The 25,223-nt window shown below is 47.6% G+C and overlaps 4 protein-coding genes across 4 annotated transcripts; 2 read left to right on the plus strand and 2 right to left on the minus strand.

The window, feature by feature from the left end:
• Positions 1-102: 102 nt before the first annotated feature.
• LOC112880082 (probable GTP diphosphokinase RSH3, chloroplastic) lies at positions 103-3,546 on the minus strand. Its single transcript, XM_025944561.1, has 6 exons — positions 3,015-3,546; positions 2,715-2,900; positions 1,367-1,827; positions 1,027-1,185; positions 596-950; positions 103-477 (listed from the first exon to the last, which is right to left on the minus strand). The coding sequence occupies exons 1-6, from the start codon at positions 3,438-3,440 to the stop codon at positions 220-222; spliced, it is 1,845 nt and encodes a 614-aa protein (XP_025800346.1). The 5' UTR covers positions 3,441-3,546; the 3' UTR covers positions 103-219.
• A 2,730-nt stretch (positions 3,547-6,276) lies between these two features.
• LOC112880083 (60S ribosomal protein L27a-3-like) lies at positions 6,277-7,043 on the minus strand. The gene has a single exon (XM_025944562.1). It carries the CDS (start codon positions 6,950-6,952, stop codon positions 6,515-6,517), a length of 438 nt encoding a protein of 145 aa, XP_025800347.1. The 5' UTR covers positions 6,953-7,043; the 3' UTR covers positions 6,277-6,514.
• A 1,436-nt stretch (positions 7,044-8,479) lies between these two features.
• On the plus strand, positions 8,480-16,020 carry LOC112880081 (exportin-T). Its single transcript, XM_025944560.1, has 15 exons — positions 8,480-10,290; positions 10,374-10,469; positions 10,573-10,662; positions 10,747-10,851; positions 11,047-11,106; positions 11,306-11,368; positions 11,463-11,558; positions 12,229-12,393; positions 12,846-13,019; positions 13,127-13,186; positions 13,283-13,381; positions 14,285-14,431; positions 14,858-15,013; positions 15,107-15,156; positions 15,550-16,020. Exons 1-13 carry the CDS (start codon positions 8,599-8,601, stop codon positions 14,945-14,947), a joined length of 2,937 nt encoding a protein of 978 aa, XP_025800345.1. The 5' UTR covers positions 8,480-8,598; the 3' UTR covers positions 14,948-15,013; positions 15,107-15,156; positions 15,550-16,020.
• Positions 16,021-19,919: 3,899 nt separating this feature from the next.
• LOC112881320 (serine/threonine-protein kinase RIPK-like) lies at positions 19,920-24,743 on the plus strand. Its single transcript, XM_025945988.1, has 5 exons — positions 19,920-20,005; positions 20,587-21,376; positions 22,248-22,383; positions 23,253-23,389; positions 23,888-24,743. Exons 1-5 carry the CDS (start codon positions 19,920-19,922, stop codon positions 24,545-24,547), a joined length of 1,809 nt encoding a protein of 602 aa, XP_025801773.1. The 3' UTR covers positions 24,548-24,743.
• The last annotated feature ends 480 nt before the right edge of the window (positions 24,744-25,223 follow it).

A 25,223-nucleotide genomic window follows, 5' to 3' on the forward strand; every position in this document is an offset into this window, starting at 1 on the left:
CTGAGTTAAATTCCAATATGTTTGACGTATTTACAGATTACCTTTCTTCTACTTTATACTGAAACAGAAGTGTACATGTTACACATATCAGTTAGAGAGCAATAAACTTCCTAAACGTTCCTTTTCTTTTTTGAAAAGAGCATTATGTTTCTTGACTCCTTCACGTCTCTATGTTGTCAGCGCAGGAGAAGCTAAACTTGAGATGATTTACAAGAGGTGTCACGTCATGTATTTACAAGGCATTAATCTACGGCTGTCAAGACGGTGATCAAACATTTGTTGGAACTCCCTCGTATAACCTCCAGGTTTGCATGGAGTTGAAGGAACCAGTTCAAGAACATCGCCCATTTTTAGCTCTTGGTTCCAGTTGTGGACGGCTTGGCAGTTCAGCCTCAGCCTGAATGGCATGGGGTGCTTAGAAGATCTCATAAGTAGGTCCAATATCGTTGAATTTTGGGGGAGTTCTTGCACTGACATCTGAAGACACAAAAATATTTTAGTTTTCCTGCTCAAAGATGAAGTCACTAACACAGAACGAACAAATTGGAAATTTGCTGTTGATGATACAGTACTGTGGTAAAAGGATGGGAGGTACCTTTTCATTTTCTAGAAGTATTACTAGAACTGGTCCACTGTGGCCACATTGTTTTGAATAGGAGAACGGACAGACATCAGAGTGTGACCTAATCGTGTGTATGTTGCTCGGTGAAGTGTCAGGTGCAAGTGATGAAGGATGGTCAATGTGCAAAGTTTCACACTGATATGTAACCACCCTTCTAACCCATTCAACCATTTCAGGAACAGATGAAGAGCAACTCCGAACACCTTCCTTGTATCTCCAATGTGCAGCAATTCCAAACTCTGCCTGCAGATGCATGCCCCTAGTGCGAATCTGGATTTCTAGTGGGAGCATTTCTTTAGTGAGCACAACTGTGTGCAGGGACTGGTACCTACACTTTGGCAAATCATTCAGTTACCAATGTAGATTACATTCTTGCATGTTAGCATAGTTTTGCATAGGCATACCCATTTGTTTTGGGGCTGCTGATATAGTCTTTGAACTTCCCGGGAATTCGAGGCCACAAGTGATGGACAAGCTCTAATGCGGCGAAACAATCAGATCTGTTCTCAACTATAACACGCACCCCATGTATATCATAAATTTCATCCATGGCTAGTTTCTTCCTGAAATCAAGTGCAAAAGGACAAGCACATTTAATGATGGTATATTTTTGCTAAAAACTTTACTCGAGATTTTATATGGAGTTGGTGCAGGACTCAGTTGGAAGGAAGAATGATTTGTAAAATCTTCTATTTTTCTCTAGAAATAACTACAAAGAAGAAAAACCATAAGCTACCAGATTACCTTGCCATCTTGCAGTGTATGCTGTAAATGCTCTTGTGCCTCCCATATACCGCATAATAGGATAATCCTCTCACCTCAAGTGCTTGTTCCAGTCTCCTTGTTGCAGCTGTAATCATATCTCTGTTGTAGAATTCGAGAAGGTTGCTTGACAGTTCATCAAATTTATCTGTGTGAAGATACTTGAAGCATAGATTTTCAAGCTGTTCCTTCCAATTCAAGATTCCCAACTGATTCGCCAAGGGAGCAAATATCTCCAGCGTTTCCTTTGCAAAGCACTGCCGTTTGATCCTGGGCAAAGAATTGAGCGTCCTCATGTTGTGTAGCCTGTCAGCAAGTTTAATGAGCACAGCTCTTGCATCTTCCGTTGCAAGGAAAACTGTACGTAATCTGTCAGCTTCATCCATTCTACTGGCTGTATCATTTCTACGAGCCAGTTTGCTGAAATGACTTAGATTCGAAACCTATAAAGGTGGCAACAAAACTATTGTTTAGTTGATTGAGACACAATGTCATCATCGTTACCAAGAAAAATAAACCAAGATGTCACAAGCAACAGAAGTTTCCTCAACATATATTAGGTGTAAATATTGACTTTAGACACCAGATAACACATAGCATTCATTAATCATTAGCAGAACAAACAACAGAATCTTCCAAATTCCAAGTAAATTGAAGTAGCATCAATTTTTAATTGCTGTAACATCATAAACAAAACATCTTATCAACAACGAAAACGAAAGGGAAAGAATGGAACTCAAAAAAATTGGATCCGATGACCAACCACAGGCTGATTTTACATCACTGAAACTCTGAAAGATAAGTCATTCCAAGATTCAGCAAGTACCTACTATAATATAGAGGTGATGGTAACGTAATACCTAACAAAGATAGGAACAACAAAAATCTATTCTAGAAGCCCCATGAAAAAAGTAACCATCAATAAGTTCTGTCAGTCACAATCAGATATCTAGCACCACCCAATTCCTGGTCACGAAAACGACAAAGCCGAGAAATATGAGAATAAAACAAGAGGGGGCCATGAGAAAGCCTCTTCGCAGAACTGCAGTCATTTGTGATCTGCGCTTGCACTCCAGCACCGCTTATGTTATGCTCAAGTGTAGGGCATCGATGACACAAGCTCTGATTTTGTTATGCTGTTGATATGGTCAATTTGTGGAATAATAGGTGCTGCCTGCAAGAAGGGGTCTTTACTATAGTACTTGCAGCAATGCTAAATTCAACGATGCTACTGTTGGATACAGTTATCAAAGATGGATTATCTCTTAAAAACAAGAAATTATTAGCGCGTGTGCCGTCTGATCATATCCAAAGGGATCGAATTAATTACCCCCTTAACAAGGTCGGCAACATCAGCACCGAACTGCTCGGAGATGAAACCGTAGTCGAGGCCCGCGTCGTCGACCGTGTCGTGCAGCAGCCCGGCAGCGACGACGGCAGGGCCGGCGCCTAGCTCCGCAAGCAGCGCCGCCGTCTCCACGCAGTGCTCCAGGTAGGGATCGCCGCTCGCGCGCACCTGGAGGAACCAATCGCACAGCCAAGCAAACGCAGTTCAGCCACTTCAGCAGCTCGCGAGCCACACCAAATGAATGCAAATGCGAGCGAACGCGACAGGGACACGGTCGAGCACCTGTCCGCGGTGGGCCGCCTCGGCGGCGGCGAAGGCCCTCCGCACGAGATCGTCGCGGAAGATGGCGTACTGCGACAGAGCACCGGCGATTATAAGCGCGGGAAGTCCGCCGCCGCCTTCATCTCCCCCGGCCGCCACGGCGGCGCGTGCCCGCCGTGCGGACGGGGAGCCGCGGCACGGCGCTCGGGGCTCCGCGGAGTCAGCAGAGCGCGAGAGGGACAGGGCCATCCCTCGGGGCTTCGCGGGGTCGGCGGAGAGCGAGAGGGACAGGTACGTCGGGGTCCGGCACCGCGTATACGCCGCCCGCAACTCGGCGGCAGCCGGGGCGCCGCGGGCAGCTAGCAGCTCCAGCGCCGCCGCGGGTGGCTGCGGAGCGAGGCGGGGGTGGGGGCGGCATTTGACCGGGAGGGTGATCGACGGCGGCATGGCTCACAAGCGATTGGGGGTGAGGAGGCGAACGGAGACTGGCTGGCTGCCTTGCAGGCGAAGGCGGGGTGAGCGGAGAGAATGAGGAAGAATCGTGGGAGGAAATGGTTTGGGAGGTTGGGCTCCTCGGTTTCGCGCGGGGTCGCACGGTTATGAATAGTAACCTGCTTTGCTTGGGGAAGCTGCCTGCTCATTTGCAGTTTAGGCCTCTGGTGTTGTTAGCTAGTGCTATCTGGACCTTAGAAATGCAGACATTAATTTGGGGAATGTATGTATGGGCAAGTGTCAAACAAGTGAAATTTGTTTTTTTTTGTATAGTTTTGTTTTGCCGCGTACTCATATTCAATTGTTCTCGCAACGGAGTTACTCTTTGAGCGCAAAATAATTTGTTCCGTAGTAAAAATTAATCATTTTTCCAAATATCATTGTATGATTGCATCGAGTTAAGTTTTATTCTCTTATATGGAAAGGGTCAATTTATTGGGTGTGCCTTAGGCGTCCAACACCCAACCTTTTGTGTATGTAGATCATTGCCTACCTTGTCTTTTACATTTATAGTGCTTTGTTGGCGAGCATGCAATCATCCCCCCAAAAAATCCCCTTCATCATCCATGCATAGATAGAAAAACTAACCACCATGTCGTCCCGCGTTCCTTGCACTATTCTATTTACCGGCGTCTCCCACGACCTTGTTAACTTGTCACGGCTACGCCTTGGCGCCTTCATGTTGGTGGTCCCTATCCACTACCTCACCCTATGGACTCAAACCTGAAACCCAAGAAAACGAGTGGCCGAAGAAAAGTTGGTGCAGAAGAAAATCAAGTGTTAGAACTCTTGAACACCTTAGGAGAAATGAAGGTCCCTCGCTTACCTTTTGATCTGACATCTCACTGTATGATTCTTCACTAAGATGGTTACCTTTTGGTTAAATGCGTACACTCCGAGGGTGCTATGTGTAAGAGTCTGGTATGAATCCGATAAGAACAGCACGAGGAGATCACTGAATATTTCATTTCAAAGGAAATCACTGAATATAGAACGGATGAGAACGACGGGGAGAAAGATGCACGGCTTCGTCCACAGGCCTGACGCGCGCCCAAACAAACGTGCCTCTCTCTCCCTGGCACGTGGGGCCGAAAGAGCGCCGGGGCCCGCGTGCCGCGCACCGCGCGGCGGCCGTCGCGGCGCGAACGGGAGGACATGGCTTCGGCCTTCGGCTCCGGTTCCTTGTGCGTGCGGGTTCGGCAAGAATAGTAGCGTTGCAGAGACGGCCGGCTGTGCTGTCATTTGTGTGTTCATCGTGACGGTTAGTTCCGCCATGCTTCACTCATGGCGTCTTTGGCAGGGAGAGGCCCATGGATGACTGGCTCAGAAGCCGAGCACGGTTGCGAATGAACGGCCCCGCCGGTTGGTGCGGCCGTCGGCAGCCGGCGGCGACGCGGACGGCGGATCCAGTCGCCCACGTCGGTGACTCGATCTCGATGAGATCGGCTGCGGTTCGGGAAGCGGGCACGGCCGAGGGCGAACGACCCAGCAACCGACAGGTGAATCCGGCGGCCCGTGCCGTCACGCCTAGCAATGAGAGCTTGAGACGAACTCGGTTGCGTGTGAGGCACTGGGCATGGTGAACCGGTGATGATGGTTCGATCATTCCAGCAAGTGCCGCTTTCCCGTTTCAGTTCTACACTTATACCCACCAACCACGCTCATACGGTGTGACTGATCATGGCAAATGGCTTTCCGCACGAAGTGCTTGTGCCATTACAAAGATTCATTTCCGACGTTTTCCGTATCTATGCCACAATCCACAATTTCATAAATTTTGCAGAGTCGAGAGCAGTTAAGAGTTTCAGAAAATGGGATGCCGCAGATATTATTTTCCAACACAATGTGATACTCTACAGCAAGGGAAATACTCATCCAGTAAATGAGATGCCACAGCAAGCAAATGATGCAACATCCCTGGCATCCACATCAAACGTATGATGCAACGTCACAGGCAATTCAGAAACTGTTCGGATCAAGACAATAAAAATGTTCACAGCCTCGAACACAGTCACTGAGCAAGCAAACAAGCTTCAATTTCCAGAGTTGTGAATCACAAACAGCAACAAACCACTGAACATCGCAAATATTCAAAGACCAAACAGGTATTCAGGAGTATACACCTAAACATACTAGTAACTCCTTCCAACAACTAGAAATAAAATCTACAGACTGCCCATTGCATCAAACATTAGGCCTACACAATTCACATGCTACAATAGAAGCACGTTCCACAGTTTATAAGACCATGTCATTCTAGTAGTGCAAGCAAGATTGTGTATTACACTACAATCCATCAGCAAGCAAGACAAAGCACCACTATTCATTTACACAGGTCAATAAAATCACAATTCGCAGTAATAGCATCAACAAACCTAAAAATTAGAAATTGATAGGCATCACTAAGTGCAACATTCACAATGCACAGTTCAGACCAGGCAAGAACTTCAATGATCACATGATGAGGAAACAATGTCTCCAGCATGTGTGGCTTTGTATTTGCAAGGACATAAATAACCATGCAACAGCTCATAACCAATAAAACAGTTCAAGGACAAGGATACCAGGTTCATGACCGTCTACACATGCATCATAGTTTGCAATCTCTAGAAATACAATACAAAGAATCAAGGTTACATTAAGTTGATAAAGCTAATACCACGAGAACATGCTAAATCATGAGGCTTGTCATCCACAAAACAAGCATTTCACATCGTTCCTAACAGAAAATGTTGTAATGCAATCACAAACAGAATTACACTACATCATAGATCACAGGTGACGCATCACGAATCGATCACACATACGAAATTGTGATAAATGGTAGCAAAAGATAGCGTTGACATATCTGAGATATTTGATATGGACTGACATCACTAAGTGCAAAAATCCTCATAACCACTGTCCCACCAGGCAGGAGCCACAGCAATTTTAAAGCTAGTAAGTCTTCTTAACACAAATAGCTGACAGGAAAGCACTACTAGTTCAGATATAGATCTCAAAACCAAGAGGCGGACAAGGGCTGGAACCTAGGCGGTGAGCACGACGGCGCCGCCGGCGGCCTTGATCTTCTTCTCGGCGACCTTGGAGATGAGCTTGGCCTTGACGACAATGGGCTTGGACGGCAGCTTCCCCTTCCCGAGCACCTTGAAGTAGCCGAACTGGGTGACGTCGATCTGCGGGGCCTTGTCGGCGCCGGCCTCCGCCGCCTTCTCGGCGGGCACCATCGACCAGAGGCGCTCGACGTTGACCGCCGGGCAGTAGAACTTGTTGCGGAGCTTGTGGAAGTAGCGCATACCCACCTTGCCGAAGTACCCCGGATGGTACTTGTCGAAGAGGATGCGATGGTGGTGCATGCCACCGGCGTTACCGCGACCTCCAGGGTGCTTGCGGTGCTTGCCGATACGGCCGTGCCCGGCGGACACGTGACCGCGCTTCTTGCGGTTCTTCTTGAAGCGGGTCGTCATCGCCGCCGCCGCCGCTCGCCGCCGACTTACCTGGGCAGCGCCTGGGAGGGTAGGAGTGGAGGCGGGGAAGGGAGTGGAGGAGAAAACCCTAGGAGCTGGGAATGGAGTGATCTTATAAGGCGGGCGCGTGATGCGGCCGCCGTCGGATGTCGGATGGGGGAGCGGGGGCCGTTGATGGGACTTCCTAGGGTTTTTGCGGTGGATGTGTAATGCGATATTGGGCTGGGCCAGAATTTGGTGGGGAGTGCTTTTCTTTTCACCGTTTTCGGTCGAGAGGATATTGGTCCGGGAATTGTTTCCAAGGCTAGGCCCTTTGGTCATCTGACGCTGCAAATCAGCCCAGGTTGCAGAAAGGAGGAAAGGAAAAGGCTCCTTTTGCCACCAAGACTGACTCATCTCCAGCTGTTTCTCCCTGTCGTCGTGAACGGGGTGAGGCAACAGCCAACGATGCAAGACACGGCGGTTTTGGTCATTGCGATCACCAGAGGAGAGGGGCATGCTCTCCGTGGGAACTTATGTCGCGTTCACCATGAGCCTCGGTCCGGGTATGTTGGCAATTTGGTACAGTCCTCTTGTGATTTTCTTTTAACATTTTCCTTTCAAACCATTAGGAATTTTTGGTATAACTTTTTATCACTGGTGTATAAGTTGTGTGGTTTGATAAAAAGTTTGATAAAAGCTCGTATCTTAAGCGCATAATACCAAGTGCCACAAAATGAGTAGAAATAAGAAAAAATCATAATAAGTAGTCTACGTCGCAAAACTTGCTATATGGAAAATATTAATTGGTGGCATTTCACAATGTCACATTTGAATCTTATTTATTTAGTTACTTATATACATTTGATGCAATATATGTGTTTCTAGATATATAGATGGTACTTTTTGCTAGAAAACGTGACTCTTCTTATAAATACTCTTTTTGTTCATTTTCGATATACGCGACAAGCGTTGAGCTACACCAAATACGTACTAGCACAAAATACGTGGATGATAGTTGAACGGATGGAGTACACGCTAACTCACAACTGCGGTTATTGATAATTCAACATTGCTTTAGAGTTGAAATTAACTTCGCAAAAGTTAGATTTTAGAACATTGTTGATTTGGCCAACTCACGAGTCCCGACATTATTGTAACTAAAAATCTTACATAAATATGCACGTACACATCATAAACACGTTTTACATATATTGCTTGTTTGGCGCCAAATAATAATTATCTCATACACATTCGCAAAATATATTTTTTCACGGCACATGCGCTTTTATATTCTACTAATGAAGGGAGTCCTACCTTCTTCTCTAATGAAAAAAGACTAGTATCTTATCATCATCATTGTTGTTAGATGAGATGACTCTTGTGAGATCCATATTTTTAGACAGATGCCTTTTTACCCAGCGTTGAAACAAAAACCCTAAAAACCAGCAGCCGTAAAACCTAAACCCAAATCAGCCCATAAACCCACAAACCGGCAAGGCGAATCCCAAAACAAGCAGCAAAACCACACCCATCCAAGCAAACAAAGCAAGGAGCACGGCGGAGCAAACCCTCTCCTATATTAACCCCACCTCCGCTCCCATCCCGTCTCTTTCCCCGTCTCCGCCCCCCTCCACCTCCGCTTCCCCAGATTCCTCCGCACCGCCATGGACGACCTCGAGCAGGCCATCCTGCTGGCTTCCGACTCCCCCGCCGCCGCCGTGGCGTCCCCTTCCGTCCGCGCGGAGGCTCTCGCCTTCTGCGCCCGCGCCCGCGACGAGTCCCCGCCGTCGTCGCTCCTCCGCCTCTGCCTCTCCGGCCTCGCCTCCTCCCCGCACGCGCAGGTCCACTTCTGGTGCCTCCAGTCTCTTCACGACGCGCTCCTCCACCGCTGCCTCGTGCTCCCCGACGACCTCGCGCTGCTCCGCTCCTCGCTCCTCTCGCTAGCGGTTTCCTCACACGCCGCGTCGCCGCCGTTTCTCCGCAACAAGCTCGCCCAGCTTGTTGCGCTCCTCATCCGCCTCGATTACCCCCATGTCTACCCCTCCTACTTCCTGGACCTCCTCCCGCCCGCGCCGCCGCAGCCGGGCTTGACGGACATGTTCGCGAGGGTTCTCATCTCCCTCGACGACGACCTGCTCTCCCAGGAGTACCCTCGCAGTGCCGACGAGGCCACCGACGCTATGCGAGTGAAGGATTCCATGCGCGCTCAGTGTGTGCCCCAGATCGCCCGCCACTGGCACGCAGCCGCCTCAACACTCCGTACAGCTGATCCTGCTGCTGCAGCGGTAGCCCTTGACGCGGCGCGCAGGTGCATCTCGTGGATCGATGTCGGACTGGTGGCCAACGATGTGTTTGTTCCTCTACTCTTTGACATTGTGATGTCACCTGGAAGCGCAGCTCCACTTGCTGCTGCAGCAGTGGGGTGCCTCTCTGCTGTGGCAGCGAAGAGGATGGACGTGAGGGCGAAGGTGGGATTGCTGAGGTCGCTCCTGGTTGCACAGCAGGCGCTCGGTAGCCCAGACAGCGGGTTAAAGATGGCACCCTTGGTAACAACATACGCTGCGGAGGCCCTCGAATGTTATCGGAGGCTTGGCGCTAGTGATGCTGATGGAGCTGCAGCTTTGGAGATGCTGGAAGAGGTGCTGCCGGCTGTATTTGCAGCTGCAGAGAGCTCCGATGATGAAGAGGTGGATGCTGGTTCCGTCCTTGAGTTCTTATCTGGCTATGTAAGCATGATGAAGGCACCATCTGAGAAGCAGTTGGGACACTTGGGACGGATCTTGGAGGTGGTGCGGGTGCAGATGTCATATGATCCAGTATATAGGGGCCATCTTGATGTGCTTGACAAGATAGGGAAGGAGGAGGAGGACCTCAAGGCAGAGCAACGGAAGGATTTGATTGCATTGTTCCGGAGCATTTGTCGTGTAGCGCCAGCTGCTGCTCAGCTGTTCATAAGAGGGTTGCTTGTGACAGCCCTCTCGTCTGCAGAAGCTAGCGTGGAGGATGTTGAGGTTGCTCTTACCCTGTTCTACCGGCTTGGAGAAGCAGTGGGTGAGGAAGAGATCCGGACTGGGACAGGGCTGCTGGGGGAGCTTGTGCCCATGCTCCTTGCTGCGAGATTCTCATGTCACACACACCGCTTAGTAGCATTGGTTTATCTGGAGACAGTTACCCGCTATATGAAGTTCATGCAGGAACATGTGCAGTATGTGCCACACCTGCTTGGTGTGTTCTTGGATAACCGTGGCATACACCATCAAAATGCCCACGTGAGCCGGCGTGCAGGATACTTATTCATGAGGGCAGTTAAGTTATTGAAGGCAAAGCTGGTGCCTTACCTGGATACCATTTTGCAGGTCTTTCCTTATCTCTGTTGGTGGATAGACACTTAACTTTTATGTTATTCTTTTGCTGAAACTATGAGCCTGTGAGTTAACAGAGCCTTCAAGATGTGCTAAGCCAATTCACTTCTATGGATTGGGCAAACAAAGATGCGAAGTTTCCCAGCTCAGAGGATGGCAGCCAAATTTTTGAGGTTCATTGTTCATTTATCTCTATGACCCAACTTACATGTGCCTAGTTTATTTTTGTGCAGTGGAAATACTAACTTGGACCAGTGACGCATTGTCTAATTTCAGGCTGTTGGATTATTGATCAGCATTGAAGAGGTCTCACCAGAGAAGCAGGTTCAGTACTTGACTGCTCTGCTAAATCCTCTCTGTCATCAGGTGATTAATTTTCCTTTTGCTTAATATTATGGCATTAGGTTCTTGGCATGAGAAACTTACTGATGCTTGTATAATCTTTTCTAGATTGAGTCACTTGTTATGGATGCCAAAGCACAAGGACTTGAAGAATCATCACCGAGAGCCATTAGTCTTCAACAGATTATTGTTGCATTAAATATGGTCAGCAAGGTAACTGTCATCCACAAATTGCATGGATGTGTTATTAAACTTCCTCTAAAATGCGGTTTGACATTATAGGCCATCTCTGGTACATTATACTGGTGCTCTAACTTTTAAACTTTTGTTTAATCCTCATGTAATGATTCTTCTGTGCGCGGAAGTCATTTGCACCTCACACTTACTTCTGGCATTCCCCTTTTCTAGGGCTTTAATGAGCGCCTTGTGATGGGAAATAGGCCCGCTATTGGGGTCATGTTCAAGAAAGTAAGTCATGTGAACTTGCCTATATAGACTATTGTTGTATGGTTTTGTCTTGTCATTGTGTATCATATGGGATATATGCAATTAGCCAGACAGAAAACAGTTGTTAACCCTCAATTACTCTGCATCAGTGAACACCACATCTGCGGTCTTCACTTTGCCTTTTCTTCTGATATAAATTATTTTATCATCTTCTCCCCAGACCCTTGATGTTGTTTTGCAAGTCCTCATCTCATTTCCTAATGTGAAACCTCTGCGATCTAAGGTAAATCTGAACCTGTTCCTTAAACATCTTCCTTACTTTCCTGCTTTGATAACATGATTAACCATTTCCTAATTTGTTCAATGCTGAAATCCAGGTTATATCCTTTCTGCATCGGATGATTGAGATATTAGGTACCCCAGTACTTCCATATATTCCAATCGCACTGAGGCAATTGCTTCTTGATAATGAGGTATTTCAATTATATTTTAATGTCAGAAGCTTCTGTTTTCTTGGTTTTCTGCTTTGCAAGATTCCTTTCCTACAGCAAAATTTCTTCAAGGGAAAGCAGTTGGCAAGAGTCGTGCTGTATAAATATTAGTAGCTGTTTTAAAAATATGTTTACAGCCTTTAAATGAAAATGAAATCGTTTATTATAAGGTTAGATCAGAGTATTTAGCCAAATAACAGGAAACCACAGATATGACTAGGCCATAAATATGCGCTAACGATTCCTTCTGGGGTGGACTTTAATGCGCTCCTATAAATATTCTCGTTCTTACCGTAAAGCAGTTACAGTAAGTACTAATGGCATATTAGCCGCCCCCCCCCCCTCTTTTTTTGTGTGCGTGTGTTTGGGGGGTGGGGTGGTGATGGTGGTGCAAAAAACATAGGAACAAATTCTCTGCACAAAATGTGTGATCACCAGGGCAAGGCATTTTTCTTACATGTCACCTAGGTACCAAAGTTTACTCCCTAAAGTCGGTTAATATAACTAAAATTGTGTAATCCATTAATCCTAGCCTCCTATTAGCTTTGAATACTTAAAGTTTGTTCCGATTCTTTCTTTTTTTCCTGTCATCTTACAGTTAATTCTATCTTGCATCATTTTTGGTGCTCACATCATTGTTATTTTCATACAGGATAAAGATATGGTGGAGTTTCTCGTATTGGTAAACCAAATAATCTGCAAATTCAAATCATCAGCTAGCACTGTATTGGAAGAAATCTTTCCTACTATTGCAAGTCATTTGTCTGTGATACTATCACAAGATGCATTTTCAGCTGGTCCTGCAAGCAATACTGAGGTAATATTGATTGCATCTGTACCATGGTGTATAATACTTTATTTTCGAATTGGTTGTTCTTGTAGTACCTTGATGTATCTGCTTGTCTATATTGTAAGAATGCTAGTGCCTTTGGAATGTGCTAGGCTTGGAAATATACTACATTACTTGCTACTGTTTTCTGTTTTCCTACTTATGACAGCACAACTCTAGCTATAACTCATGCCAAATACAGTTCAACAAAGCAAATAGTTCTTGCACGATCTATCAATAATCATTAAATGAACCAAGATGACATGAACATGATACCATACTCCACTTTACGCTGTATGGCTAGAGTGTGATAGTTCTTGCCCCATCTAATTTAACTATTTTGGTTAGCATCATATTCCACTAGCTCAAGTGGATAGGCTTGTACAGTTACAGGATATGTTTCCTTGTTTGATGTAATTATTATCGTCTCGCTACTACAGGAAATGCGAGAACTGCAAGAGCTGCAGAGGACATTATACACATTCTTGCATGCTATGGCAACCCATGATCTTTCTACAATTCTCCTTACTCCTAGCTGTGTGCAGTATCTGGATACTATAATGCAGTTGCTTTTATTTACTTCATGTAAACATAAAGATATACTACTCCGCAAGGTGAGGATTATGATTGATCTTGATTACTTATTTATGTCCTTTTCAATCTATTTGCATTCTCAGCCTTCACTGTAAGTTTACTCACACCGTGGCCATGGTATTCTTAGGCATGTGTACAAATTTTTGTGAATCTTGTAAAAGACTGGTGCACTAACTCGGAAGATAAGGTAATCTTGTTATGTCATGAATTTTGAGCTATTCACTACATGGCATTCAGTCGGATTGCTCACATACTTCTTGTTTTGTTACTCTATTTTCCTCAGATTACTGGCTTCCGAGAATTTATGATTGAGAAGTTTGCTACTAATTGCTGTTTGTACAGCGTCCTTGATAAATCATTTGATTTACGTGATGCTAATTCGGTAAGACATGCTTGCAACTGTTTGATGTGGCAATCTTTATATTTGCAATGGTGAAAGTAAACCTTAGCATGGCTCTATGACAATGTCTGTAATCGCTGTGTTGGTAGGATTTATAGGCTTCACATTGTGTGGAGTGCCAGTCTCACAAAAGGGGAAATATGTCTGACCATTGCCTTAACTTAGGTTAATTGGGTTAAATGGCAATTCAATTGAGCTGACATAAGTTGTTCGGCTTGATTTTGTAACCTGTAGGGTACACCTGATTTCTAAATAATGTTAGGACTTCAACTTACAGCTAAATAAGTTATTATCTGCATTTTTTTCAGTGACTCAACCGTTGTATTTAATAACTTGCCTAATGTGCTTGTTATGTTATCTTCATTTGTTGACAATTCTAAAGTGCGCCAAGTTCTATTAAGTTCATTCTGGTCAATTACCCTTTTTAATATTGATTTTTTCTAGCCCTCATGAAGTTGATTTAAAAATTGAGTTACACATTGTTTCATGCTGGCCTTCTGCAGAAACCATTATATGGAAATATGTTAGTTTGTTCAATTTTAGAACACTACCAGGGACTGTATAACTATTTGGTTCCCTTTCATGTGTCAAAATGGAATGCTTAGTTTCTGCCAGTGTGCTACATCCCTGTGCCTTCATTGCTCTCCGTTGATAAGCAAAGCGCTTGGTGTTCTAACTACGCATGTAAGGATGGGGGGTCTGGGCCTTCCAAGTTGGCTATTCAGGTTTAGAGTCAAGTAGGCACATACTTGGTCTTAACATATTTCTTTGATTCAGAATACCCTGTATTGTCAATTTATAGCATTACTAGTGAATATTTTTGGTGGCATGGTTTGATTCTTTTTATTCAACAGCTTTATTCATTTGACTTGTTTCTTTCTTTAGCTTGTTCTCTTTGGTGAAATTGTGGTGGCCCAAAAGATTATGTATGAAAGATTTGGGGATGTCTTCATTAAGAAGTTTGTAGAAACAGATCTTACGAAAGTTTGTTGCCCACCAGACCTAGCTAAACAATACTGCCAGAAGTTACAGGTATGTGCTTTCTTCTCTTGAACCTCGCTTGGTTAGAGATTTATCATTGATATGATGATAGACATTAATTTTGTAAGTCAAACAATTCTTAAAATTAGTGAATGTGAGTAAACTATGCTTCTGTGCTGTTGATAGTTGGACACTTGTCAGCTTAGCATAACAAAGCAACTCTGTACTATTATAAATGGTGGCCTGCACAGTGAGCATTTAACAGATAACTTCACTTCAACGTTCTTGGGTGAATAAGTCGCCATCTACTGTTTGTCCTATATTTTAAGGCTATTTCATTGTTAGGTTGAATTGTGATAAGGTGATAACTGTTTTGGGATTCAGGATCTCATCTCTTGCTTTTGAATAGGCCATTTCTTTTGGATTGTTTGAATATACTGTATCTTGTTGTAATTAACATAGCTTCCGTTTCAACAGGGAAATGATATCAAGGCATTCAGGTCATTTTATCAATCGCTTATTGAGAAATTAAGACCGCTAGGGAATGGGAGTCTTGTATTCAGATAGCACCATTCATTCATTTTCAATATGTTTGCCAGCAGAAGACTCCTCAGCTGTGTTTATCAAGTATAGGTAGTTATTACTGCCCTTTTGTTTCTTGTTTTTCTGTATGTGTTGCGTTTCATTTCTTTCTGTATTGTTTTGCTAAATTTTTATGATTTGCAGGGTAGTTGTGTCATCAATGTATATAGAGCTACCATTTCTGAGATTGGAAGGTAACCTCTTGCCTCTAATGCAATATCTGTTTTCGTCCTGTCTCTTTTTTGTATAAATCCCCAAGGCGTGTTATGTTGTTTGCGTGCATCTTGTTGGGTGCTTTTCGCGTTCTTTGAACACTCCGTTTAATAGTTTGATTTTTGTATGCATTTGTTTCCAGTAGCATATTAGCAATATGCACTACACGCATTGTCTGGTTTTACATTTGTGAATTTGTGACCCTAATTCCTATTTTAGCTGGCTGGAACACAACTGGTTAAATGCATTGTCTGCTTTTACCCCTCCAGGCAAAAAAAAAAGGAACCTTAAATGCAGTTTGACCTCTGTTTCTCACTTTTGTCTATGCTTGCTACATGGAACTTACCTGAATTTACCTTTTTATGCTTTTGCAGATGTATACTGCGGCAATATCTTTACCAATTCTGGCTACCGTGGTGGAGTTCCTTATTCATTGCGTTCTAGTGGGATGCAGGGGAGTTTGTCCCTCAATAGTTTCTGCTGAGAAAAAAAAATAAAGGGTTACCTTTTGTTTAGTTTGATCTTTCTCCCCAAATCCTAGTTATTCTTCTATCTGGGCCTGAAATTTTGCAAGGTACTTCCAGTGAACTAGTAGTTGTGGGGATAGGGGCAAAAGAGTGCTGTGTAGGCTGTGTTTTTCCTGACAGAATGTCGCACCGCCTGTTGTGTTGTGTTGTCGTGTTATACCAAATTTGCGAAACCGAATGGTCTGCACCCCTTCATTAGCCGTCGGGGGTGCTGTACTGTACATATTCTTTGATCATGGTGCGGTTCGCTTCCGCAAATCATTATCGCCTTCTGTCAGTCTGACGCTGCAGTGGCAACAGAGCTTGGATCATTGATGATGCTGTGTTCTCTCCTGTTTCTGCAGACACTATACGTGGTGGGGGATGGATTCCATGATCCACTTCTCTGTTTCAACAGTTGAAAGTTCCGTTCATGTTTTAGTCTATTATAGGCTCTGGAGCATGGGCAATTTTTTTATTCTAAAAATAAAATGCTCCATCCACAGTTCGCTGTCGATTTGTTGTCGACATGTGGGGCTTGGAACTCTGGCAAGCAAAAGTGCAGGAGATCGACAACTATTTGGCAGCATGTAAATTGCTGCGCAGTACGGCATGAGGTTGGTCATGACTCAGGACGATTATCCTTTGCTCCGGCTTGTTCTTTTGATCCAAGAACTCAACGCTGAGTAAGGGAACGTACCTAATCTTCGTGCGTATCATGGATTAATCCAACAAATTCCAGTGTACTTCGCACTGGAAATCCGTATGAAATCCATGTTTGTGCAAGTATAAAAAGAGAGATGGTGTGGTCCGAGTCATGTCAAGCTCAGCACATCTATGCCGGGCCATTCTTAATCCACCAGCCTCTCGTGTCAACGCGGCTCGTGTTCGTGCCGCACCACGCAGCTGGAAAGGGGCCCTGGCCGGGGGAAATGCCAAACAGACATGCATGGGACCATCCACCCTTGCAAATTCCAACCGAACTATGGGGCAAGGCACACAAACAAATGCCGGAGGGTTGAAAAAACCGTGGATCATGTACAGAGGGGACAAGACGATAAGCCAAAGAATCCAGATGGAAGTCTTGCATCATAGAGAAGCGACGACAGAAACACTGCCAAGCTGAGCTATCAGTCCACCACAATAGGTTGTCGAAAAACTTGGATTGTTAAGCCACGAGCAAAAATATCTATCTCAGCTCGGCTCAGCTCGACTCGACCCGGTAGTTTTGTAAGTCAAGCTAAAGCTCCCCCCCCCCCCCCCTCCTCTTTTCCTGTGCTGTCTTTTTTTTTCCTTTTCGAAAGGGAGAAAATGCGTGCTACTTGGATTTTACTCCGTAGAACTTTTTGTCACAAAGGAAGCTAACAACCACTTATCGGTGTTACTAAATCTGAATTTGGTTGCTGATTGTCTCTCCTATGGCTTGAACTCGACGCACCTACCATGACCTCCATGAGGTTGTTGACATGCAGCAGTGTTTGGGAAGTTGGGAGCAGCCGAGCAGACGCTGCTGATCCGATCGATGTCGTGAAAAGATATCAGGGCACGGAGCATGCGTTGACATGAAAAGTTTACGCCAGCAATTAATAATGACTGTACGCAGAAGGGTGTTGGTGCTAATGGTGTTAGGTTGATTAAATGCCTATATTAAAAATGTAAAGCCTCTGCTTTTGACAAAAGGAAGATCAATTATGATCCAATCCCCGTGATAAAATAATTGGTGATGTGGAACTAGTCCTGGAGGAAATTTGGAGTAGGATCGGAGGCATTTTGTTCTTGGGTTCAGAATTCAAATGTCAAGTAAGCTGTCCATTGAAGAAGTGAGCACCTAGTTCCTTTCAGAAACCATATGCCGGTTGACCAAATCAAGCTAAGGATAGTGTCCAGTTTAAAAAGTAACCAGGCTAGCTATTGCAGAACCTTGTTTGCTCGTAGCCGACAGAATTGAAATACTACAGATCAACTAAGAGATTCCTGCACCAACTATTAAGTCACGGGGATGGATGATCCGTATTAAATCACCGGCACTCGTAACACGTATGCGAATTAAGATCTCTGATGTTTCAACCAAACAGAGCTGCATATCTACATACATGGATATGGAACAATCATCACCAGGCTTGCTTATTCAATCCCCATTTCTCAGCATAAAGAAACCCTGATGAGGAATACGTGCTCACGTCGGGGGGCATGAATGATCCGTATTAAATCACGAGTATATATGTTCAACAAAATCAAGAACCCTAGCTAGCAGCTACTAGATATTCTTTTTTAAAAAAGAGATACAAATTCTTTTTTTTTTTTGGGGGGGGGGGGTCCTGTGCCTCTTCTCAAAGCAGTAGGCATTGATCTAATGATCTAGAATGTTTAGCTGAAAACGAGAGATGCTATAAGGGTCTGGATCATATCTTATAACCCTGTGGTTGTACCTGCCAAAAGAAGCGTTTATCTTCAAATCAGCAAGATGAAGACTAATCAGGCAGCGAGAAGTGCATAAGAAGCCCGGTCGGCTCGTCCACATATTGCACGCATACAGCAGTTGGTACCGGGTCGTCGTGTGACACTTGAGCTCTTCATGGAAAAAGATGGCGAACCTACCCCGTATCTCTCTCCCATCACACAAGGGGTTACGCTGTCGCTCACCTGCAGATGACTGTCATTAGCAGACGCTGGCTCTTTACATGTGATCCTGATTTTCTTTAAGGGTTTCTAGAACGTGTCAATTCGGGACGGAGCCTGCTGTTGGTTTCAGGGCCACAGTTTCAGGAGAGGGATTTTGGTCAGGTTTGAGTTAAACTGACTCTTCCTTGCTTGTCCAACTGCTCTCTCGATGTCGATGACGTGGCCGCCGCAGATCGATGTCTGAGCTTCTATTTGCTGTTCTTGATGCGCTGGAGCTATATATATGAATAGGCTGACGTCACTGATCCAATGGAACAGGATCTTGATCATGTTCAAGGTCAGGGTTTCTTGGAGACGAATGAAACAAGGAGATTTCTTCTCCATGTCATGGCGATGAGTTCGGTGAGAAATGAGCTGATCCACGGCGCGGTCGTCAGAAGTAAACAACGAATTGAACAGATCGGTTCATCCTGGAGCTCAGCCGATCACGTGAGCGAACCGGGTCGATTTTCCTAACGAACGCAGGTTCGATGGGTGCGCACTGCAGAAGTCAAAAGGATGCGAGGATTATTTCCTCCGCCTGCGTGCATGAACAAGGCTCGACTGCCAGGGCGCGTGCCCTGCCCGCCTGCTCCAACCCCACCTGCCGGAGAAAAACCAGGTCCACGCCGTTGCAGGTGAGGCCAAGGCCAGTCATGCCCTGCTCCGGAGAAAACCTTGCGAATACGCGCGCTCATAAATAAAAGAAATTGTCCACTCTTTACATGGTCATGGTCCTGATGATGGAATTTGCAAGACGCGATCCGCTCGGAGAGAACTCTGTAGCCGTCATTTTTAGGGTTTTATAACCCCCAAACCTAACCCCGCCAACGTCGGCATAGGTCGCGTTTGAAGATCGACCGATCGATGGATCAGGCAACAGATTAAAATACGGCATCGATCGGTTTACCTGCCGTCTCTCGCAGCATTGCTTGCACGGGCATCGCACCTCGACCATCACATGTATGCTCGCGTCGAGTCCTAGGTTTCTAGCAAACACCACGACCAGTTCGTGGCGACTGCTGGTCGATCGGGCGGAGCTGCATGAAACATCCTGAACTTTCCTTGGCATCTGATCTGAACTGTTTCACCGGCGGCCACGGCTAGGCGCTCGCAGCCTGGCCGCACAGGCCGATCGATCCATTATCCGTGCCGGGGAAGCTCCTGTCCCTTTCCCTCTAGAAGAAAAGGAAGTTTGGTTCCCACTCCGATGGCACGCACGTCTCCTAAGAAGTAAGAACCCCCGATAGGCATCGCGAGCCGACGACGCTGACACTGGCCTCTGTCGTCGTCCCCAAGCCGGGAAAGGTCCAAACCGACGGGAATTTCCCGGCGGGGCCCCGGACGCGGATCGACCGACGGGCGACGGGCGCGGATGCCGGATGCCCCCCCGCGCTCCAGCCGGCCGGCCGCTCCGTTCCGACGGGCGCGATCAGCTGATGCGGTGATGCCGCCTCGGTGCCTCGGTGCGCGGCGCATCGCCGAAAGTCGGGTTGCCAGGGAGCTCGGTGAGAAACCGAGGACTGCCGAGTCGGGCTCGGGCCTCGGCCTGAGGGTGACGCTGTCGGCTCCGAGCGATGCATGGAGAGCACCGTGCGCCGTGCCTCTCCGGCGGCGGGGGCGGCGGCGCGGCGCATTTGTCAAAAGCGCTTTACGGCTTTACGCAAGTTGATGATCGGGCGTCTTTTTTGCCGGGGCTGTTTGCGAGAGGGTGGCCCGTGTGCTGGTGCTGCAACTTGCCATCCATCCGTCGAGCAGGACACGGTCACGCACGGGTGACCGACCCTAAAGAAAGACCACCCCGCAGAGTGTCACGGGCGCGTGGGTACAGCCTCGCCACGGGCTGCGGGATCGCGCCCGGCAGTGGTTGGGTGGGTGACTGCGAGTCGGCGGCGTGTGCTCGTGCAAGAACAACAGCCCCTGCCTTGACCGGGGTCCCCGTTCCTCGCACGAACTGCATGCTAGAGTTCTGAACGAGCTGGGCATCTCGGGCGGTGATTTTTTTTTTTGAGAGTCAACCGGGGGGGGGGGGGGGTGAATGTGAATCGGCCAACTACTACTGCAGTTCTTACCATTTCTAGATCGAGACCGGCCGACCTTTTCTTGCACACGTACTGTTCCAATTCCTGACATGATAGTCCCGGATTTAAGCAAATACTAGTAATCTAAACGCATCACCTACTCTCTCCCAAAGTCAGAGCCCGGGTAGGTAGGGAAGAACACAAAACACCTTCCGAAACTCAGACCACGGAAACAGGGGCCCCAAAGCTCCCAAGAAACCCCCGCATGGAAACTCCGCAACAGGGACAGCAACGAATTGTATAATGTGACCCGGCCGCTAGCGTTCCGTTCCAAGCGCGCGCCGCTCGACCCTGGCCCGACGAGACCCGACCCCTCCCCTCCCCGTGCCGTCGTGGCGCGCGGCCCCGCCCCGTCACCCCCGGCCCGCGCGTCTATATATCCGCCGCGCGCCCCGTGCGTCCAGCTCGCCGCACCACCACCAGACCATCCTCCCAGCTCACGCAACAACTCAGATCCATCGCCGCCGGAACGCCCCAATCCCCAGCGTTTCACGGGGCTTCTCCTCTCGCTTTCGCGTCGCGCGCGCGGCCGCGCAAACGCTTCGACAGCGCTGCTCAACTCCGCGATGAGGACGAGGAAGGAGAAGGCGTCGGCGTGGAGGTCGCTGCTGGGCGGCTGCCTCGGCGGCGGCGGCGGAGGGGGAGGAGCGAAGGGGGACAGGCAGCGGAAGGTGCGTCCGGGCGGCGGGCGGCTGTCGTTCACGGACCTGAGCGGCGCGGCGGACCAGGACCTGTCGGTGTCGCTGGTGGGGTCGAACCTGCACGTGTTCAGCGTCGCGGAGCTGCGCGAGGCCACCAGGGGCTTCGTCTCCGGCAACTTCCTGGGCGAGGGCGGCTTCGGCCCCGTCTACAAGGGCTTCGTCGCCGACGGCGTCAAGAAGGGGCTCAAGCCGCAGGCCATCGCCGTCAAGCTCTGGGACCCCGAGGGCGCACAGGGACACAAGGAGTGGCTGGTACGTGCTGCTGTACTGCGTACTCCTCTCCTCTCTCTCCTCTGCTGCCCGCGTCGTCCACTCCTTCCTCTACCATCCATCCCGTACCTCTACCGTCTGTCTGATCGTGCCACGTGTGCTCATTACCACCCCGCGTGCAGTGGTTAGCAAGCTATTACAGTACTACTCTTTAATTGTGTGTGGTTCTAGCTAGTACTTGCTGTACTCCTCCTAGATCGATCATCGATGGCATACATACATAGCTTTCTTCGAAGAGTCGTAGTCCCCAAAAGATCATCTTTTTTAAAAAAAGAAAAAAGGACTCTTGGTCTGAACCTTTCTTGTAGTGAAAGAGTGACCTTGTGGTGACTGGTGAGCCGAAGCTAGCCGGTCAGTTCCCTTACAAGGATCACTAAACCCAACCCTTATGGCAACCATCAAACCAGTTCTTCGCATGACACCTGGTGCAAGTGCAGCCTTGAGTAACCCCACAGAAAAACCAAAATCTTTCGAGCTAGCTAGTATACTAGTTCGCTTCCTGATGAAGAAGAATTCATCATCCCAAAATTTAAGGAAGCAACATGGTGATAATTTAATTTAATTTAATTCCTAGGAAATCAAGGTTAATTAGTTCAACATGCTCATCTCTAAATTAGAAATTTGAAACACCGCGCATGCCACGATATGATTGGCCGCGAGAGCGCCGAGAATATCTCGGCGGGCAATGAGACGCGGACATGTGTGGCGGAAGCCAACGCCGAGGGGGGCGGGTGGTTGAGCGATCGCGACGGTTCCGGGTTCCGGCAGCCGCCGCGGATAAGGTGCGCCGGCACGGTGATGATCCTGACGTGATCTCGGCATGTTTTTTGATTTCTTTGTTGGGCGCATGCAGGCGGAGGTGATCTTCCTGGGGCAGCTGCGGCACCCCAACCTGGTGAAGCTGGTCGGCTACTGCTGCGAGGACGAGCACCGCCTCCTCGTCTACGAGTACATGGAGCACGGCAGCCTCGAGAACCACCTCTTCAAGCGTGAGTACACTCTACAATACTCCATTCATATCTGTAACCATGGCACTAATTACCAATTAACACTAGTTGCTTGAGCCCAATACCTGCTGAAATGCCGAATTATTGTTGTCGCTGATCTGGACGATAGATTATATTCGAACCACAATGCTGGCTAGCTGCAGTGATGATGTGAGATGAGGTTGACAAGTCTCATCCTTGTTGACTTGGCACGGTTAGCAGGAAAATTGGGTTCCAATTCCTACCTAACCATTTAAGCTCACAGAGTCAGGGGAATTATTGGGAGGAAAACAAAATGTTGTTTAATTTCAAGTTGGTAACTGCGGAAACTTTCAAAATGTTTAAAAGTACATATTCAACCACCTTCCAAGCTTTCGAGTTCGACCTGATCAAACCAGATTTGACTGAACTGAGCATGGCACTGTTACGGACTTATTGAATTAGCCGCACGCGGAACTGAGCATTCGTGCTAGCTTGCACAACACTCTGGATAGAGACAGAGTTCACATGTATTTGCTAGATCAATGTCGATCACTGATTGATCTGTTCTTGGTCATAAGGAATTCGCCCAACGCGTTGACTGGATCCATCTCCAAATTGTTTTATATATACATGCAGTTCTAGGTAATCAATGTGTAAAAGAAACCAAAATTCTATAGAGCCGGCGATAAGCTCATCTACTACAGGCAACTGCTATTCTTTTCCTGAAATCCTGGTGCAATAATACTGATAGGCCCATCCTGTCTGAATGTCTGATGATGTATGCTATGAATGTCTGATGATGTATGCTAAACAATAAACATTCAGTAGCTTGAGAGAATTGAGATCACAATGTGAAGATCCTGCTGAATTTTTCTTTGATATCTCTGCAGAGATTCCTGCCGTGCTGCCCTGGTCAACCCGACTAAACATTGCAGTAGGCGCCGCGAAGGGTTTGGCGTTCCTCCACGACGCAGAGAAGCCGGTGATCTACCGTGACTTCAAGGCCTCCAACATCTTGCTCGACTCGGTGAGTAGTTTAGTTTTTGCAATCTGCCATGTCAGTTTGATGAGCTACTTCAGCATGCATGGTGTCAGGCCGTGCGTCATACGTTGTGGACTAGTATTTACTTAGCAGTAAACATCATATGCACTTTCCAATAGTCTTCCAATGAAAGAAGCTTCAGACTTTAAGAGACTTCTGAGGTTCAGACATTCAGCGTTCTAGATTTTTTTTTTACCTTTTCTAAGGAATAGTTTTCTAGAGTTTGAACCCGTAAGTTAAGCTCTAAAAAGTGACTGAGCTGTCTAATAACTTCCAAATTAAAAAATGATCCATAATCACCTCAGCCAACACCTAGTGTAGAGAAAATGGAAGGGATCACTGTGGACTAATATTATGGTCTGGATTTTGTCCAAGTGAGGTCCTCAGATGGGCCTGAAAAGGCCCAGCATAAGTTCCTCGGAAGTTTATTTGGCCCAACAACCACGAGATGCCAAATCGCTGATGAATTCGATCATTCTCCAGGACTACAAGGCCAAGCTGTCAGACTTTGGGCTCGCCAAGGACGGCCCGGAGGGCGACGACACCCACGTCTCGACGCGCGTGATGGGCACGCACGGCTACGCGGCGCCGGAGTACATCATGACGGGCCACCTCACGGCGAAGAGCGATGTGTACAGCTTCGGCGTGGTGCTGCTGGAGATCCTGACCGGCCGGCGGTCGGTGGACAAGACGCGGCCGAGCCGGGAGCAGAACCTGGTGGACTACGGGCGGCCGTGCCTCAAGGACCCGCTCAAGCTGGCCCGGATCATGGACCCGGCCATGGAGGGCCAGTACTCGGCGCGGGCGGCGCAGAGCGCGGCCCTCGTCGCGTACCGGTGCCTCAGCGGCAGCCCCAAGAACCGGCCGGACATGTCCGCCGTCGTCGAGGCCCTGGAGCCGCTGCTCAGCCTCAAGGACGACGTGCCCCTGGGGCCGGTGGGGCCCGTTGGGCCGTTGGTGCTGTTCGTGGCGGCGACGGAGACGCCGGCGCCGGAGGAGAAGAAGGAGCGGGCGCCGAGGAAGGACGTCCGCCGGCGCAGGCCCATGTCGCCGAAGGCGAGCCCCCGGAAGCGGGCCGGCGCCGGCGCCGGCCCGAAGGAGGAGTTCTGGGTGTGGCACCTGCCGGCCGAGCGGATGGCGTGACGCGTCCGTGCTCGAGCCGTCGTGCATGCGTGTGTTTGTGTGTACATATGAGGTGGCGAGGTGCCATTGGTTAGGATCATACGCATCCCTGTAAATTTCCTTGGGTTTTCGTTTCATTTTCTGTTGTTACAGTGCGATGCAGAGTGTGGCTCGAAACTAGAGCAATTTATACACCGGAAGCTTTCTGTTCTTTACACGTCTGTGTGCTTGTCTTCAAATGAAGCCCCAACAAGAATTGTACAACAACATGTGTGCACAGGCCATGGGCGTGTGACAAGAGGGTACAATTCTTGAGGAGTGATTTGCATCCTTCATTCTATTTGGCTCTATGTAATTTGTTGAGCAACAGAAAAGGTAGAAAATGAAAGGTTGTCCTGAAGATGTGATGCCTTTTGGATGTGATCGCTTGGAACATACTTTTACATCAATTTCATGAAGAAGAAACAGCTTAGTTGGATACATGAACTGAAATTATATAGATTTGAGTCCACTTCCTTTAATTTCCAAATGAACAGCTTTCAGCTGTGTTGTAGTTATCCGGCCGGATGACGTCCTGCACCTCTTGAATTTTGACTTGGCTCTCTCGATTATAAGCCGATCCGCGATCGCTGAAATCAGCGAGCGGGGAACGAGCCCAGGGTGTAGCACCAGGTCGCCTCCCACGTCGCTGTCCGGC

The sequence above is a fragment of the Panicum hallii genome, chromosome 2 (assembly GCF_002211085.1).
Source record: "Panicum hallii strain FIL2 chromosome 2, PHallii_v3.1, whole genome shotgun sequence".
Lineage (NCBI taxonomy): Eukaryota > Viridiplantae > Streptophyta > Magnoliopsida > Poales > Poaceae > Panicum > Panicum hallii.